Genomic DNA, 16,728 nt, shown 5'->3' on the forward strand with positions numbered 1-16,728 from the left:
TATCATTTTAGTGGGAGGGTTTGTCACCACAGGTGGTTTTGACTGGACTGGATTTTCTAATTTAAGAAGACCTTGCGTGCGCGCACACACACACACACACACACACACACACCTACCTTGGACTGGGTCTCAGGCTGGGCTTGCAGACTTCCCATCACTCCAGCTACAGTGCATTTTCAGCACAAGCGCTGAGTTTGGAGAATGAGCCAACTAATGACGAATGTTTATTAATAAATATATATATATATATTTTTTTAAAGCCTTGGGAGGAAAGACACAATTCACCCAGTCAGGATGAGCATTTCCTGCTTAGTAAGAAACTAAGCGATGAACCAAACCAAACCAAACAGGAAGTTTGTTTTTCTTTCCAAAACAACTTGCCCTCCACTTTCATTACCAATGTTATGACTAGAGATGGACTTAAGGAACCAAAGACAAAGCTTTTTGGGGTCAATGTGCAAGGTGAAATGTCCACGTGCTTGAGTATGCACGCGCCCACTTGAGTATGCATGCGCTCTCTCCCTCAGGCCCCCCCCAATTCGCTCTCTCTCACTCATACACATTACACATTGCGCACACACACACACACATCAATTAAGGGTAAATTTATGGCCCCTCTCCCTGGGAAAAAGGTGACCTCTAGCCCCCTTTCCACCCAGGGATATTAAGCAAGTGTGCGGATCCTGACTCGTTCAATGAGAGCGCTGTCAGACAATGGGCCTTTGTGAGTCTGCAGGCTTTGTCTGCAGGGAAGACTTGCTCTAGCACAGTGCTCACTGGCCCAGTAAAGGAGTGTGTGTGTGTGTGTGTGTGTGTGAGAGAGAGAGAGAGAGAGAGAGAGAGAGATGTATTTAATGTTGAAAGGTCTGTGTACTCTAAAAGAGTCTGTTATACCCACAGATGAATCAGCATTAAGTCAGCATGAGTCTTCTGATTAAGCATATTTTTGGTGTCAGGTATAATTATGGTGCAACCACAATACGGCAGATAATCCAAATTCAAAGATGCTCAAGATGGGAGATGCTCAAATTGAAAGTCCTCCATCTTTAAAGGTTTTGGACCATTTTAGAGGCAGAACAGCTAGAGTGCTCCATAAACCATCGAAAGGCATGGGCCTTTTTAGAGCATAGCAAAAACACGCTGGTAGGAGGCGGAGCATCCAAGAGAGCCTTTATTTTCAATTTAGATATTTATTTTAATTGAAATTCACTTTCCCTATTTACAATCACTTCACTTTTACATAATTGTAAGGTTATTCTACAAAGCTACGCATCCAAAAATCAATAATCTGTTGTCCTAACAAGTACACTTTACCACACAAAAAACACAGGAGAGAAATAAACTACAGAATCTAAAGGTTAGTATGGAATAAGACCTAAGTAGTGCATATGGATTATTCCTTCCCCAAAAAAGAGAAAAGGGTAGCTTTTCTTTTGTTAATGGGAGCGTGACATCTCCAGTTGGCAGAATTCAGGGCTGAATTGGACTCTGACAGTCGCGACTGGCTCCGGACATTTCCATTTCAGTCCTGTACGGCTAATGGGACTGAACGTCACATCCACACTACTCCTGATCCGGAATGGAGGCCAGTTACACCAGGCGGAAGGATCACATCAGAACTGAGAACTCATAAACTTGAGGTATCCTCATACACACATACATACAAATAGGGATTCCCTGTCTCTGGTATGTACACATTATTAAATATTTATAAAATATTTCCAAAGCCCTACACATAGTGCAAACTGACACATGAGGAGTTAATTCCAAATATCGCTCCGTACAGTAGTTTCTCATGTAGGGACCCCTAAAATTTTCACCCATCCCCTCCCCACCCCACCCCACCCCACCCCACAAGAGTGGCGGAACAAAACTAGTTTAAGCGGCCATTTAGATTTTTCAGACATTAAATCATACTTCACTGACAGTTAAGAGACTTTGGCCAACAGCATTTTTGTAGCACTTTTTCTGAAAAAAAACAAAACAAAAAAAACAACAGGTTTGAACAGAAATAATACCCGCCTCCGAAGCGCGCAAATTAATATGTTTGTTTTGCCGCTTAAACCTATGGTCGTTTAGAGGTTGTTTAGTCGTACTCCGAGAGGTAGGACTGCTTCAGGTGGCTACAGGAGAGGAAGGGTAGAGTGTGTGTACCCCCCTCCCCCCCACACAGACAGCGTCCCCAGGCCCTCCCTCTTCACGCGTAGGTCCCTCCGGTGACCAGCAGCTCATAGGCGGGGTCGCGACCCCTCCGGCACAGCACCACGCAGGCACACAGCATTCCCAGCATCTGTGTGGAGGGACAGGAAGTCAGGAGCGGCGTCACGCACGCGGACGTTCACTACACGCACACAACAGGCTCTTGTGAAACGTCCATCCCAGGGCACCGTACCGTACGGCGTGCTTAAACAAAGATAAAGGCTCGTATTAGGCTAAGTCCCGGCTAAGAGGAACAGGTAGGTAAACAAAACCTGATAAGCAGTGTGACCCGATTTAATGCAGCCGTCTGTAGCCGCACCTATGATATGGCTCGGAATTTAATTCCATGGAAGTAAAGCACTGCAAAAAACAAAAAATAAGTCCATCTTAACAAGAATTTTTGTATTATATTTAGACTTAAAATAATTTCTATAACTTTTTTTGGGGAAGATTAGGCAAAAACTGCCAATAAAATGAGACAATTTTACTCATTTAAACATTTGCTTCTTCTTAAGAGTAAAAAAAAATCTTAAAAATAAGATTAAGTTTGATTTCAAGAGAGACACTTAAGATAGATGTTTTGTAGTCACAACAGCGAAACGCTCACCCTCCCAAACGGCGTCCATTAGACTTAGTGAACCCAATCCCCACAACACCCTACCCCCCGTCCCACACCCCCCGCTGTCCTCCACCAGGCCCTAAGCCGGGGGAGCTCTGCATGGATACAGGCACCACAATGCTACTGCAGACACCGGCCAGTGAAAAGAGCGCTGGAGTAACCCTGACCCTGAACCCGCGATGGCGGGCGCTCTTCCCACGGGGGAGGCCCCGAGGCTTTGTCCGAGTCCCGAGGGCGGGGTCGCCGTCCGACCCCCCTCCCCCCCGGCCGCCTCTCCGATTACCTCCGGGTTACGCCACTTCACACACGCTTTTGTCCGGGGTCCGACGCATGAAATGGACTGAGCAGCCGGAAAGATATCGGCTTCGACCATTCCGCTTGACGGGGAAGGATCGGCGCGGCTGCCCGCAGATGAGAAATCGCAGAAACCTTTCTTTTCATAATATTTTGGGATTCACGCCCATTGTGAGCTTATGTGGTTGCCACGGTGTACATGCTTTGTCTGAAACGAGGCAATGATGACAGAAATTCTTCGGAGTGACTCACAGATAAACACCCACCCCCCAAATTCAGTCACTCACACAACACACCAGCTGCCCCCAACCCCCCACAAAACTCACATAAAGAGGGTAAAATGGAGAAAACAAAGAATATAATGTTTCACTGGGGAAAAGGATACTCTTATGTTAATCTACTGATACACTTTCCCACAGTTCCATCTATTCTCCTGTCCACATTTTCTTCTCACCACCATTGTGAACCCAAAGCAGTCCTTCCCAGGGCAACACATTCGAAAGCTGTGGAAAAACTTTAGTACGCTTGTTTATTTTTATTATTTTTTAAAAGTTGGAATCAATGTGTAATCATTCTATGAGTTTGACTAAGACAAAATAAATGTAAAATATTAAGCCAGTATACATCAGCGAGTTAATTCAAACAAACGTGCACAAATAGCAATTAAAGCATTAACCATAATTGCTATTTGTATTAACAAGTGTCTTATCCTGGTCTCAAAAGAAAATGTCATAGGACTTTCCACTTTCCTTAACATAAAAACCCTCACAGGAGCCTCCTGTAGACAAAAAAGCAGAAATACAGGATTTATGTCATTACATTACATTACATGGCATTTAGCAGACGCTCTTATCCAGAGTGACGTACAATGAACAATGTCGTTAATTAGACATGCCAGGAAAGTAACACATTTACAGAGGGGGCCAGCCTCTCTCCTGTTCAAATAGCTCAGATCTGCGGGGCGTTTCAGATACCCAGGAAACCCTGCTCCAGGATGCCGACACAAGCCCACGCTTTGTGCTCTGCTACCTCAAAGCTGCTCCTTTTTAACCCCGAACACAGAGAGGGTCGGGTGACTCTGAATCACGAGTCTGTAGAATCGGAGGGTGCATGTTCGTGGGGTCTTTACCCCCACCCCACCACAGCAGGGACTCTGGAGTAAGCTGAAATAGGTCCTGACACAATCGGGTCAGCGCCAGAGTTTGGGGCCCGTTTGGAGGAGGAAAAAATAATAATAATCAGATGCCACGTTGGATTACTGTAGCTCCACTGCAAAAAAAAAGTCTTACGTGGTTTAATCTTGTAATGAGACTTTTTTCCCTCTTAAGTAGAAAATATTAGTTTAAGTTACTTGACTCTTAAAAAGTGAAATTGTCTTACCCTACTGAAAAATCTCGAAATGAGCCAAACCATATTGGCAATATTGTCTTACTGAACAAAAAAGTAAAAGATTTCAATTCTAAAAACAAGACCAAACAATCGGTAAGATTGACTCTTTTCTTTTTTTTTTTGCATAGTGTCTGCCACACATATTCCATGCTGCTATCCCCCTCTGCTTTGCCAAGGGTCGGAGAAGAGCCCGGGTTAAATCAAACACGCTCTAAACACAGCTCTGATCGTTTCTATGATCTACCGGCCTCAGGAGGCTAGAAATCAGCAGGGTCCCTGAATGGCAGAAACATGTCACCAACTCTCAGGCTTTCTGGGAAATGTCAAGGCTGCCTGTGTGCAAACAACCCCGGGTAGGCCAATATCACTGCATAAGGTTGCACAAACAATACAGTTCCGGTGACTGAGAATGCATATCCTGTTCCAACAAAGAAGTTAACACTGTTACTGGATATGCAAAGGCCTATGACCAAGACTGACATCATAGAAAAAGAAGAAAATTGGTCCTCAGGAAGCATGCATAGTTTGTGTGACAGTGAGCAGATTTTCCTTGCCATGGACTCACCTGTATGGCGGCGAATGTCAATGCAGCCCAGATGACGTGCATCATGATGTCCTTCATCTTCTTCACAACGAGGGCCTCGCATCCCTGTAAACAATTAACAGACACCGCGTTACAGCGTTAGAACACGCCGGAAACGTCTCATCTGTGCTTACACGTCCCTGAACGCACAAAGGTGGTTACAACAAACCTAAATCACGTTTCAGCTTTAAGTCCATGTCAATGCACAGCAGACCTCATCCATATGGTAAGTTGATCAGAGCGGTTCCTTGAGAAATTGTAATAGAATCCCAGGAAAGTGCTTTGTGTCATATATATATATATATATATCTGCTCACTAGCAGTACTGTTAGGCTAAGGCAGGTGACTGTCAGAAGTAATGGCATGTGTAGTGAATTCAGCAGACCTCCAGACCACAGGGGGCGCTGTAGCAGGACCTCCCCGTCTCTCACCTCCTGGTAGAGATCCCCAGGGCGGCTGAGGGAGCCGGTGCAGCTGGCCGCGCTGGGTTTGCAGCAGCTCACCGGAACGCTGTTGTTCCGGGACTCGTTGAACCAGCGAGTGTTTCTCCAGTCTGAGAAGTTGTGGATTCCACAGCAGTGGAGCTGAGAGGAACGAGAGAAGACACTGTAAGCATTGAAAACCAGACCACTTGAGCAGGCCTGTGTCCATGACAACCTGTTGCAGCTACAGCAGACTTTGAGCAGTGGTAGAAGGGCTGATGCAAACACTGGCACACCATTTTCCCACGTACCCATTGCTATAAAAAGCCTGAAGCAGACCAATCCCATCCCATTATCGCTGCACATCCAAACGCACTCACCTGTCTCTGTACATAGTCGATGGCACGGCTGGGGGCGTCTGTGTTGGTTCCATTGTATTCATCGTACACCTTCTGAATGGAGCGATTCACTTCATTTTCCACCTGCACGAAAAAGACACAAGTCATCCCGCTGATGTCTCAGTGCAATTAATGCTTTGCTGGTCTTGCCATCACACACTTCCTGTTCAGCACGTACCTTCTGTCACATAAAACACAAGTGTATTTCTACATATTACACATGATAAGAATCCATTAGCTTCTAGCATCTGCTTTCATTGTACATTTTCTCATAAGACACTCAAGTGTGACACACCGAATGGGCAATTCCACGGCTGGATAATTGGGTGGTAAAGCCCAATACAGCGACATAATAGACTGATAAGAGTTATTGGCACCTGAGGGTTATAAAAGCATATGTAAGTCTCTTATGTATCTGTATTGGGTATCTTATGTATCTGTATTGTAGGGGTGGCCTGTAGCGTAGTGATTAAGGTAAATGACTGGGACACGCAAGGTCGGTGGTTCTAATCCCGGTGTAGCCACAATAAGATCCACACAGCCGTTGGGCCCTTGAGCAAGGCTCCTGGGGAGGATTGTCTGCTGCTTAGTCTAATCAACTGTCTATCTTATTTTTATAAGGACCATATAAATGACTAAAAAGAGGGTGGGTGTACTCCAAGCGTCAAATAAAATGGGTTAAAATAAGTATTCGCCCTTCTCCAATATTTACTGAATGATGCGGGACTCACCTTTGCTCTGTACACATAGCCAAGCACCACCACGATGACTTCCGTCACAAACACCAGCAGAAGAATGATCACAAACTGTTGGGCACAGAGATTAATAATTGACAAAAGGGATACCCACTCCCAATAATTTAATATAGTTTTAATGCTGCTATAAAAATCGCCTATCTACTCAGAGGTTTCATGCGTTGTGTGTTCAGAGATGCTATTCTGCACACCACTGTTGTAATGTGTCGTCACCTTCCTGTCAGTTTCGACCAGTCTGGCCCTTCTTCTCTGACCTCTATCATTAACAACACGTTTTTGCCAACAGAACTGCTGCTCACAGGATGTTTTTTTTGTTTTTTTTCTCGCACCATTCTCTGCTAATTCTAGAGAGTTCAGTAGTTTCTGAGATACACAAACCACCCTGTCTGGCACCAACAATCATTTTACATTTAAAGTCACTTAGATCACATTTCTTGGTCTGAAAAACAGCTGAACCTCTTGACCATATCTGCATGCTTTTATGCATTTCGTTGCTGCCACTAGGATTGGCTGATTCAATATTTGCATTAACAAACTGGTGCACAGGACTACCTAATGAAGTGATCAGTGAGTGTGTCTCAGCGTATTTAACTTGTACCGTTAATTACATTGGGCAGAAACCAGTTGAATGAAAATGAGAAAAGTTATCATTAGCATTACTATCTACAGCTAGTATGGTGCTATTCCATTGTATGGTTTCTAAAATGCATGCTGTGTATGTTGTATACAATATTACCCAATAAATCATCTCGAAGTTTAATGAAGCTCTCCAGCAGCTACCAATTGAATTATCCACATAAGAGAACCTCTTTGGCGACATTTCGAGGAGAGCTGCACACAGGCTGAGTAACTCCTAGGTGGAATACCCAAAGGATATTTTCAGCCAGGCCTATATTTTTTTTAGATGCGAAAAGACGTAATTGCGATAATTGCGGGCACTGGACTTACGGTAGCTAGCCCACAGCGACTCTCCCTCACTGTAGCGCAGCAACCAATCAGGCCGATAATGAACAGGAGGGTCCCCACGGCGATTATAATTATGGCGGGAATCAGCGTGTAAATGTCCTCGAAGAAATGGTCGTAGTCATCGTAGGTGATGAACACGTAAGCTCCGACGTAGCACAGTATCCCGGCGGCTGCCTGTGGAAAGACAGACGAAAATAAACAGCCATTCGGTCAGCGGGAAAAAAACCACAGCAAACTACTAAATAAATAAAATAAAAATAATAAATAAATAAATAAATAAAAAATAAATAAATAAATACGAAGCGGTCTTGGAGTGTAATGAACCAAGGCACTCTTCTTGGGTGAATAATTGAAATTGAATATCCCTGACAACAGATCACAATACAACAGCAGATCACCATTTATTTTTTGTAAGGATAAAAAAAGGCTTTTTTAACTTTTTTTCCTGTGAGGGTAATTCCTCACACCGTACAGAACTGTGGGTGAGCCAGGTTTATAAAAGGACAAGCATAACAAACCCATAATAGTGCAATGAGACAGAACAGTTTTCTAACACCTTCCTATTGGGGTTTATCACAAACCCTCTCATGTGAATTGTATAATGAAGGCAGTAAATAAACTTTGCTCCGGGTGAACTTCCACACTGACCATAGTTTTCCATGCAAAGAACAACCTCCAAGAGATCTCTGCCTGCTTGGCTGATATCTCTGCATGACTTCCCACCACCGGAAGCTTAACCTTGCCAAGACTGAGCTTCTCTACATCCCTGCCATCCGACAATCGACCTCTCACTGATTGTTGAGGACTTTGTAGTATCCTCCTCCAATACGGCCAAGAATCTTGGGGTGACTCTTGATAACCGCCTCACCCTGGCTCCACATGTATCCTCCACTGCCAGAACCTGCAGTTTCTTCTTCTACAATATACGCCGTATCTGTCATCTCCTTACGGAGAAAGCCACCCAGCTCCTAGTCCAGGCGCTCGTCATTTCCCGCCTGGATTACTGCAACTCCCCCTATTTCAATGCAGACTAAAAACACACCTTTTCAAACTGTACCTTAGTCCTCCCTCCTGATCCCCCCCCCCCCTTTCTGGTATCCCTCTTGTCTAACCCAAAAACAAAAAAACTCACGTTGACTGTATTCTTTGTTTAGAACAGCACTTCATGTGTATTTTACTAGTTATGGATGTGATGCTTTAACTTGTGGAAGAACCTATGCACTTGTAAATCGCTCTGGATTAAAAGCATCTGCCAAATTACTAAAATGTAAATGTAAGTGTTCAGGAGGAAAACTGGCAGGCCCAAATGGCAAAGATCTCAGCTCCACAAATCTTTGCCTGAACCATAACAGTACATTTCAGCCAAAGCACAATTTTTTTTATGGAGAATGATGTAGGGCCAATGACATGTTTCTGAAGAGTCACACCTCATTTCAAACAAATAACATAACAAAAGGTAGCCTAATCCAGTGTGAAATAATGACCAATTTATTGCTACTATGAATTACTACTAGCGTTATTGCTATCATGTTGTTAATAATAACAATAATAATAATAATAATAATAATAATAATAATACCAATGATGATGAGGGTAATAGAGATGCACATAAAAAGGTTATTGGGGCAATACTTCATGCACACAAAATGCAAATAATGTTGGCGCCTTTCCTGGAATCTAATCTTACATACAATAAATAATTTTGTTTCAACCAATATCCATATGCTACTCATTAGCAAACACCATTGCGACTGTCAGGAGGTCTCATCAGTACTGTGCAATGCCTTCCATAAAGGCCAGAATATACGCCTGTAACCCAGTTCTGCAGCCCCACACAGCAAAGGCACTTGGATGACATTAGGAGTTCTCAGGCAAGACACAGAGCATTGTGGGAAACACCAGCCCCTGCATACTGTTGAGAATTATCCCATCCATTGGAACACAGAAAGCCCCCTCCCCCCCCCTCCTCCCTCCTCCCTCCTCCCTCATCCAACCTACTCATTCACTCACTGACTGAAATATATGCTGTTTAAATATGATCATTGGATTAAACTCTATACAAGTTGTTTCCAAGGCTGTGGCAAATAAAACCCTACAGAAACAGCAATTCCATTATTTTAGCTGCTTTTCCAGATATGGTACTGCTATGAGTTAAGACTGGTTGCAATTAAAGCTCAACTTAATTTTTAAAATCATAAGGACAACAAGTTAGGTCATAATAAAGTTATGGGGGGGGATTTCCAAATATTTGAAGGACAGTTTCATAAGTCAGGTTTTAATTTTATATTTTGATATTCTCCTTGCACCATGTTTGTCAGTGGGCATTGATAGTATAAGGCAAAAAAGAAAAAAATGCAATGCTACAGACAGGAAAGAGGTCGCGCAAACGGAAACGTTTCATAAGTGCAGTTCACGGTGCAGTTCACGATGCGTAGCACACCGCAACCTGCGCAGGCTTTCAAACATGCAAACCAAATAGTGTTGATAATCCCCTGCCGCCTCTTAGAAGCGACAGCTGGGCGGTTCGAACAAAGTCGCCCAGTGACAAAAGGCGTGTTAAAATGCCAGGACCCCCGTTCAGGTCACACTCCGTGAGGCCTGTTCTGCAGCAATGTTGCCCTGCATTAGGCAGCTAGATTTGATATGTATTTGTCAAGTATGCGTTCGCTGCATGTTATTAATTTGTAAATATTTGTTCAACGTAAGAAGTAATCACTGCCATTTGGTAATTTGTTTTCTCAATATATTTACAACCAGCCAATTACAACAAGACATTGAAGAAGTAGTAGCTAGTTAATAAAGCTTGTAAGCTAGCTCGCTACTGTAAAGCAAACTATGACTATGACAGTCACTTAGCTGGTTATATACCTTTGATCATGGTACCGGTCATAATGTACGACAAAACTGCGGTTCTGCTCATGCCCAAGCAATGCCACGATGAATGATTATGACACGAAACCGCAGCCAAAATAGCAAATTAACGTGACCAATAACAATCCAACATTTACTAGTTTATTCTAGCGTCACGGAAATAACTTACCATGGTCCACAAAGGTTATTGCAGGTGTATGCAGCAGATATACAGCATCTTATCCAACAAAGTTCGATTTACAGTTACATTATGCTTAGTTTCATTGCGCGGTCATTGAAACGATACATTTGCGTATTGCAATAAATCCTCAAAATCCTCGGATACATGCAAGCGCTCAAGTTGGCTTTTAGCGAACATATGACATTGCAGGTGAACAGCGGTCCAGCAGGACGTTTTCCAGTTGGTCTCATATTTCCCTTCACATCCACATACTTTGATCAGCACAATGCCAGGCATTAGACTAGACTGGATGAATGAACTACTGTATCAAATGCAAATAATAACTAGCGTCCGCAATAAGGCACAATCGTTCCCTAATCAATTTAAATGAAAAATAGTCCCAAAACCAATACCATACCGTTAGGGCGCATTGTTTTTATATAACGTTAGCCTGCCAACCTTGATAGGGCGAACAGCTAATGCTAACGTTAACGTTATTGTTGTATTTCTGTAGGTCTGCATGCATTGTATTGTGCACCATCAAATGCTGAAGGCGTTTAAGCTTACCCAAAAAATGAGGTTCAGGAACACCAAAACCGTCTTCGAAGAAGTAATACCACACTGCCCCATTTTCCCAACAGGAGATAAATCTAAATGATATTGTACGTATATTGCTATAAAATGGCTGTCGTTCTGTCGTGCTACACCACCCCCGGCAACTAACTCGCTTTCCTCTGCCTCATCATAACGCCAGTACCACAGCAACCAACCAGCTGGATCAAGTCATGTGACCAGATGAAATCATCTTTTGCCGCAAGTCAGGGCTGTCTGTTCGGGAGATGCGAAACATTCGCAAGCAGTACATTTATAATTTACATTTTAGTCATTTAGCAGACGCTTTTAATCCAAAACGATTTACAAGTGTATAGGTTCATCAACAAGTTAAAAACATCAAATCCACGAATAGCAAAACACGCATGAACCGCAGTTCTAACCAAAAAAACAATAGTCATCGTCAAGTTTTTTTTCACTTGCAGTAGGTGAAATACACTCATCGAGCACTTTATTAGGTAGACCTGTACACCAGCTTGTTAATGAAAATATTTAATCAGCCAATCATGTGGCAACAACTAAATGCATACGCTCATGCATACGTGGTCAAGCTGTTGTTCAGACCAAATGTCAGAATGGGGAAGAAATGTGATCTAAGTGACTTTGACTGTGGAATGACTGTTGGTGTCAGACAGGGTGGTTTGAGTAGCTCAGAAACTGCTGATCTCCTATGGTTTTCACTCACAACAGCCTGTAGAGTTTCCTGAGAATGGTGAAAAAAAACCTAAAAAACATCCAGTGAGCAGCAGTTCTGCGAGGAAAAACGTGTTGTTAATGAGAGAGGTCAGAGATGAGGCCAGACTGGTCGAGGCTGACAGGAAGATGACAGCAATACAATTAACCACACATTACAACAATGGTATGCAGAAGAGCATCTCTGAACACACAACGAATCAAGTGGATAGGCTACAACAGCAGAAGACCATTCATTCATTCATTCATTCATTATCCTAACCCGCTTATCCTGAACAGGGTCGCAGGGGGGCTGGAGCCTATCCCAGCATACATTGGGCGAAAGGCAGGAATACACCCTGGACAGGTCGCCAGTCCATCGCAGGGCACACACACCATTCACTCACACACTCATACCTACGGGCATTTTAGACTCTCCAATGTCTTTGATCTGTGGGAGGAAACCGGAGTACCCGGAGGAAACCCACGCAGACACGGGGAGAACATGCAAACTCCGCACAGAGAGGCCCCGGCCGACGGGGATTCGAACCCAGGACCTCCTTGCTGTGAGCAGAAGACCAATAAGTCTAAAAATGAAGTCTAATACATACCCAAAAAAATCCTCACTGAGTGTAGATATAAGTGGAAATTTGTATTGTGAACTGTCTCCTGTGTTTTGAATAGATTTTTCCCAGTGTGGAGATGGGGTGCCACCAGATTATGTTGAATTCATATCTATGCTACTTTTATTGGCTAACTTAAGCAAATGTAACGTTTAGGCAATAATACATAAAAGAGCATATGTTCAAATAATGAAGACACTCTACATTATGGAATGTTTAGCCAACGTGGTAATAATTTAGCTTTTTGTGATTTCACCCAAAATGTGAACAAAACATTGTTTAAGTAGACTATTTTGTTTATTATAATTTCTGACTGGGGGGCATCTCAACACATACACTTTCATATCCACACACTGATTGAACACAAATAAGCCTACACTATAGTATTTTATGCACTGTGGGAAACTGCAATCTCTTGGCCTGAGCTGCCTTGAATATATCTCTATCCCAACGAAACTCATAAATAATCAATAAATAAAATGGTAAAATAAACAAAAACAGCATTACAATCTGTAAAACCAGCAGCATCACGCCAATGCACATCTTGAATTGTAGTATGCAACCTTGTGTGAGCTCCATTTCATCATGGCATCCACTCGTTTTTCCCTTTTAAACAACACAGTATTTTCCCAACTGCTTGGAAGTGTAAATATGTAAAGTGATCTTTATTATATGGAGCAACTAAATTGTGTCACATTAATGAATCAGAACAAGAGCATTGTGGTGGTACATTACATTACATCTGTGTTGAAGGTTAATGGAAAAACCAAATTTAAATTTGTGTGTTGACTGTTAGAAAAATAACAACATGTCAACAGCTTTGGCCTATAGTGTGTTAGTACAAATGACTCAAGTCCTGAATAATCCTGGTGTCCTTTGTTATCCTCTCACATCTGAAAAAAAGGTATAGCAATGCTATCTGTTTCTTTTCAGTGTATTGTTCATACACACCTTCCATCTCCATCTAAAGCTGCTCTTACATTTCTTGGTTCTTCCTTCCTTTCTCGCTCCCCAGTGATAGAACAGTGGCTGATGACATTGCTATTAATTTCTGTCCCTAGACCTTCTTTTCAAGGCAATTTTTACTTCTGCTTTTTTTTTAAATTGCCAATAAATACCCTTCAATTTATTTCATTGTCATATTTATGTGATCTCATGCTTCAGTTATTACATTATGCCTACAAAAGCAGTTTTGAATTTTGGAGTACCATTATCAGTCATCTTTTGCTGATGGAATAAGCTGCTGAGGGAATAAGAACAAGGGTCAGGTTGACATCTAGTGGCCAAAAGGTGTATTTATTGATACACTGTTTTTAAGAGCGGGTGCATGCCTGCCTGTTGTTTCACACTGGTTTTCATAGTGTTGGTTGTTGTGGTGCCATCACGCCATGCAGCTCTTTCCACATTTAAATTTTTAAAGGGGTTATATCTTACTTTACTGTTCATTGCACTAAATACAATACTCCATGATGTTTTATAAAACATCATGTCATAAGCGCAACACAAAAATTACACAAAAATTACTGTGAGCTTTGGGAAAGCTATTGTTTAATTGCAAGTCACCAGAGCTGGGAATATTAACAGACAAATCCCATCATCTGTAAAACCATGAATTAGAGTAGAGAGCATGTTTCAAACCTTTCCTCTGATCATTTATACATGTAGTGGAAGCACTGATCAAAGTCGGGAGCAGCTTCAGACTAGTGTTTGCATGAGCTCAAAATAACACTGATAACAGTGAAACACTCGACAGAGTTTTTACAGGAAGACTAAGGCTTTGTGTGACCACCACAAAGAAAAAGCAAACACATTAGTCACATCTATCATACCAAATCTATGTTCCATTCTCCCATGTCCTAATATACTATTCTGCCCTCTCTTGTTAGCCATGAGCTTTTTTGAGATTATGAAATCCCTACAGTAAATTCTGAAGCCTAATATAGTCATGTGCCATTGATTAAGAGTACACCTGTCACTCTCTTATGAATTTCACACACAAACAATTGAATGGGTCAAGCTGAGTGAACCTCAATTGCAGTCATCCGAGGCTTTAACTAAACATTATTTGAACAATTATCTTTCATCATACTTTGACTTAACACTCGTGGCAGACTCCACCCTGTCTTTTTGAGATGCATTCACAGGTCGATCTCCATTGCTGTGACAATCTCCTGTTTTCACCTCTCCCGAGTGACCTCTGGAGAAGCAGAAGTCAGCATGTGTTCCAAACACTTTGTCCCAGTGGCTGAAATGGGGGGCGAAGTTTGTGCCAGGCTTCTGGTGGTGGACGTCGTGCTTGCTGGGACCGCCATAGATCCCGAAGGGGATGATGCGGGACATCGACCAGGGGAAGTCGTAGCCACAGTGGTCCTCCACCGAAACGTAGACGTGGACCACCATGAAGACCCAGGTGGTCAGCACGTGGCACCTCAAGAGGATGGGGTTGAGGGTGGTCCAGAAGCCCACGGTGACCAGCTCCCAGCCCCCCAGGCACTGGGTGGCCAGGGCGAAGGGCGCCGCGTAGTCGTGGTGGATGGCGTGGAAGGTCACGTACAGCCAGCGGACCCTGTGGTGCAGCAGGTGCCAGATGAAGTACTGGAAGTCGAAGAGTAGCAGGTTGGCGGTCACTCCTCCGGCCAGCTCCAGCAGGGCCGGGGCGCGGTCGGGCAGGGGGACGGGCGGCCTCCATGCCCACTGGGCCACGGAGGCGGGCAGCACCAGCAGGGCGTGGTTGCGCAGCGTCACGCCCAGGCAGCGCAGCAGCATGGCGGGTGTGGGGCTCCGACCTGGCTGGATCTTGAACCTGTGAGCGGCCGGCCACCTCTCCCCCATGAGGTCGCAGAGCAGGTAGGGCAGGCAGAAGACAAAATACGAGGACACCGTAAGGATGATGGGGAAGAGCGGCGACCGCAACGAGGGGCTGTGATGGAGACGGAGGTGGTCCCAGACAGGCTGCAGCACGGAGTCGTTACTCAGCCAGGCAGTCCAGATGTTCGCATAGGCCACTTGTGCATCCATGCTACGTCGCCAGTGATGTCATGAAACAGCTTTTTATCTCTGCTTGCTCCTTACCAAATGATGGCACCAACGAGACAAGGCTGAGTCAGTGATTGCTTTCGATGAGTGCTTCACTGTATGGTTCAAATAGAAAGAAGCTTGCAGTCTAGACTATGGGATACCTGCTAGGCATACCTCACAGCCCAGTATCAAGTGTAACCCAATGAGGCCATACTAAAATATTTATAGTCGTCTCTTTCTCTCTTTAATAATGGAGTAGTCACATATTTTCTTACCTTAACTGCTGCATTTGCTATTATGAAACAATCTTTGTATAAGACAGCAAAATGTGCATAAAATAATTATATTATTGTCAAATCAACCATAATTTGCAGCTACACTAGACACTGTAAATGGAGTCACACTTCCAAAACCTTTAAAAACACACTTGTTCATCCTTCACCTTTGACTCCCACAACTTGGCAATGCCCTTCTTTTCACTCCAGCTCCAAAGTGAATACAGTTTAATATACCTACAGGTCTTACTGGTCATTGTTAGTTATAAAGAACACAGTAGCACAATGCAAGGTCACAATGCTTGCATATCTTTGTTTGCCAAAATGAATTGCACACAATGGTAGGCTATACGGTACTCATACCTGGCCTAATGAAGATTACGTGGCTCTATGCCTGGTGCCATTATAGTCACAGAGATGAATAACTTTTATTAGGCACTACACAAATTAATAATACAATAGTTGTTCTGTACTTCTATCTGATGTCCACATTATAGTTTTGTAGACTTTACACATTCTGAGTGATTCTAAAATGTAAATGTACTCATAGCGGTTTTGAAGAGGACAATAAAATCAATTAATGTCAGAAATAGCCTATATACAAAAAGAATATAGCGTTTAAAAGAAAAAATGAAAAAGATTCCACATAATAGGCATACTAGCATACTGTGACATGCACTCAGTGAGCACTTTATAACGTATTCTTTGCTAAAATAAAATTTAAAAAAAGGTCTTAGGGCTGTTATGCATAGCACTTAGGTGAGACTTTTACTAGAAAATCTAGTTCAAATTGACCGCTCTTTCCAGTTCCAATAGAATTTGCCTCCTGGCGTCTCTTTATACAGTAAAACTCCTCCCTTCTGCCTTTTGCT

At 43.1% G+C, this 16,728-nt stretch overlaps 2 protein-coding genes across 2 annotated transcripts; both read right to left on the reverse strand.

Moving 5' to 3' along the window:
• Positions 1 to 1,855: 1,855 nt before the first annotated feature.
• On the reverse strand, positions 1,856 to 11,412 carry tspan3a (tetraspanin 3a). The gene is made up of 7 exons (XM_061222110.1): positions 11,224 to 11,412; positions 7,608 to 7,799; positions 6,636 to 6,710; positions 5,887 to 5,988; positions 5,516 to 5,668; positions 5,067 to 5,150; positions 1,856 to 2,290 (listed from the first exon to the last, which is right to left on the reverse strand). The coding sequence occupies exons 1-7, from the start codon at positions 11,284 to 11,286 to the stop codon at positions 2,198 to 2,200; spliced, it is 762 nt and encodes a 253-aa protein (XP_061078094.1). The 5' UTR covers positions 11,287 to 11,412; the 3' UTR covers positions 1,856 to 2,197.
• Positions 11,413 to 14,636: 3,224 nt separating this feature from the next.
• Positions 14,637 to 15,581, reverse strand: ch25hl1.2 (cholesterol 25-hydroxylase like 1, tandem duplicate 2). The gene has a single exon (XM_061222548.1). It carries the CDS (start codon positions 15,579 to 15,581, stop codon positions 14,637 to 14,639), a length of 945 nt encoding a protein of 314 aa, XP_061078532.1.
• Positions 15,582 to 16,728: the final 1,147 nt, after the last annotated feature.

This window comes from Conger conger, chromosome 15 (assembly GCF_963514075.1).
Source record: "Conger conger chromosome 15, fConCon1.1, whole genome shotgun sequence".
NCBI lineage: Eukaryota > Metazoa > Chordata > Actinopteri > Anguilliformes > Congridae > Conger > Conger conger.

Bases quoted from the DNA above. Each gene is read 5' to 3' on its own strand.
- tspan3a (XM_061222110.1), bottom strand. From the start codon at position 11,286: ATGGGGCAGTGTGGTATTACTTCTTCGAAGACGGTTTTGGTGTTCCTG. The intron at 7,800-11,223 runs GTAAGCTTAAAC...GTCTTTCCACAG, and splicing joins TCCTGAACCTCATTTTTTGG to GCAGCCGCCGGGATACTGTG. The intron at 5,989-6,635 runs GTGAGTCCCGCA...TTTTTCGTGCAG, and splicing joins GCTATGTGTACAGAGCAAAG to GTGGAAAATGAAGTGAATCG.
- ch25hl1.2 (XM_061222548.1), bottom strand. From the start codon at position 15,581: ATGGATGCACAAGTGGCCTATGCGAACATCTGGACTGCCTGGCTGAGT.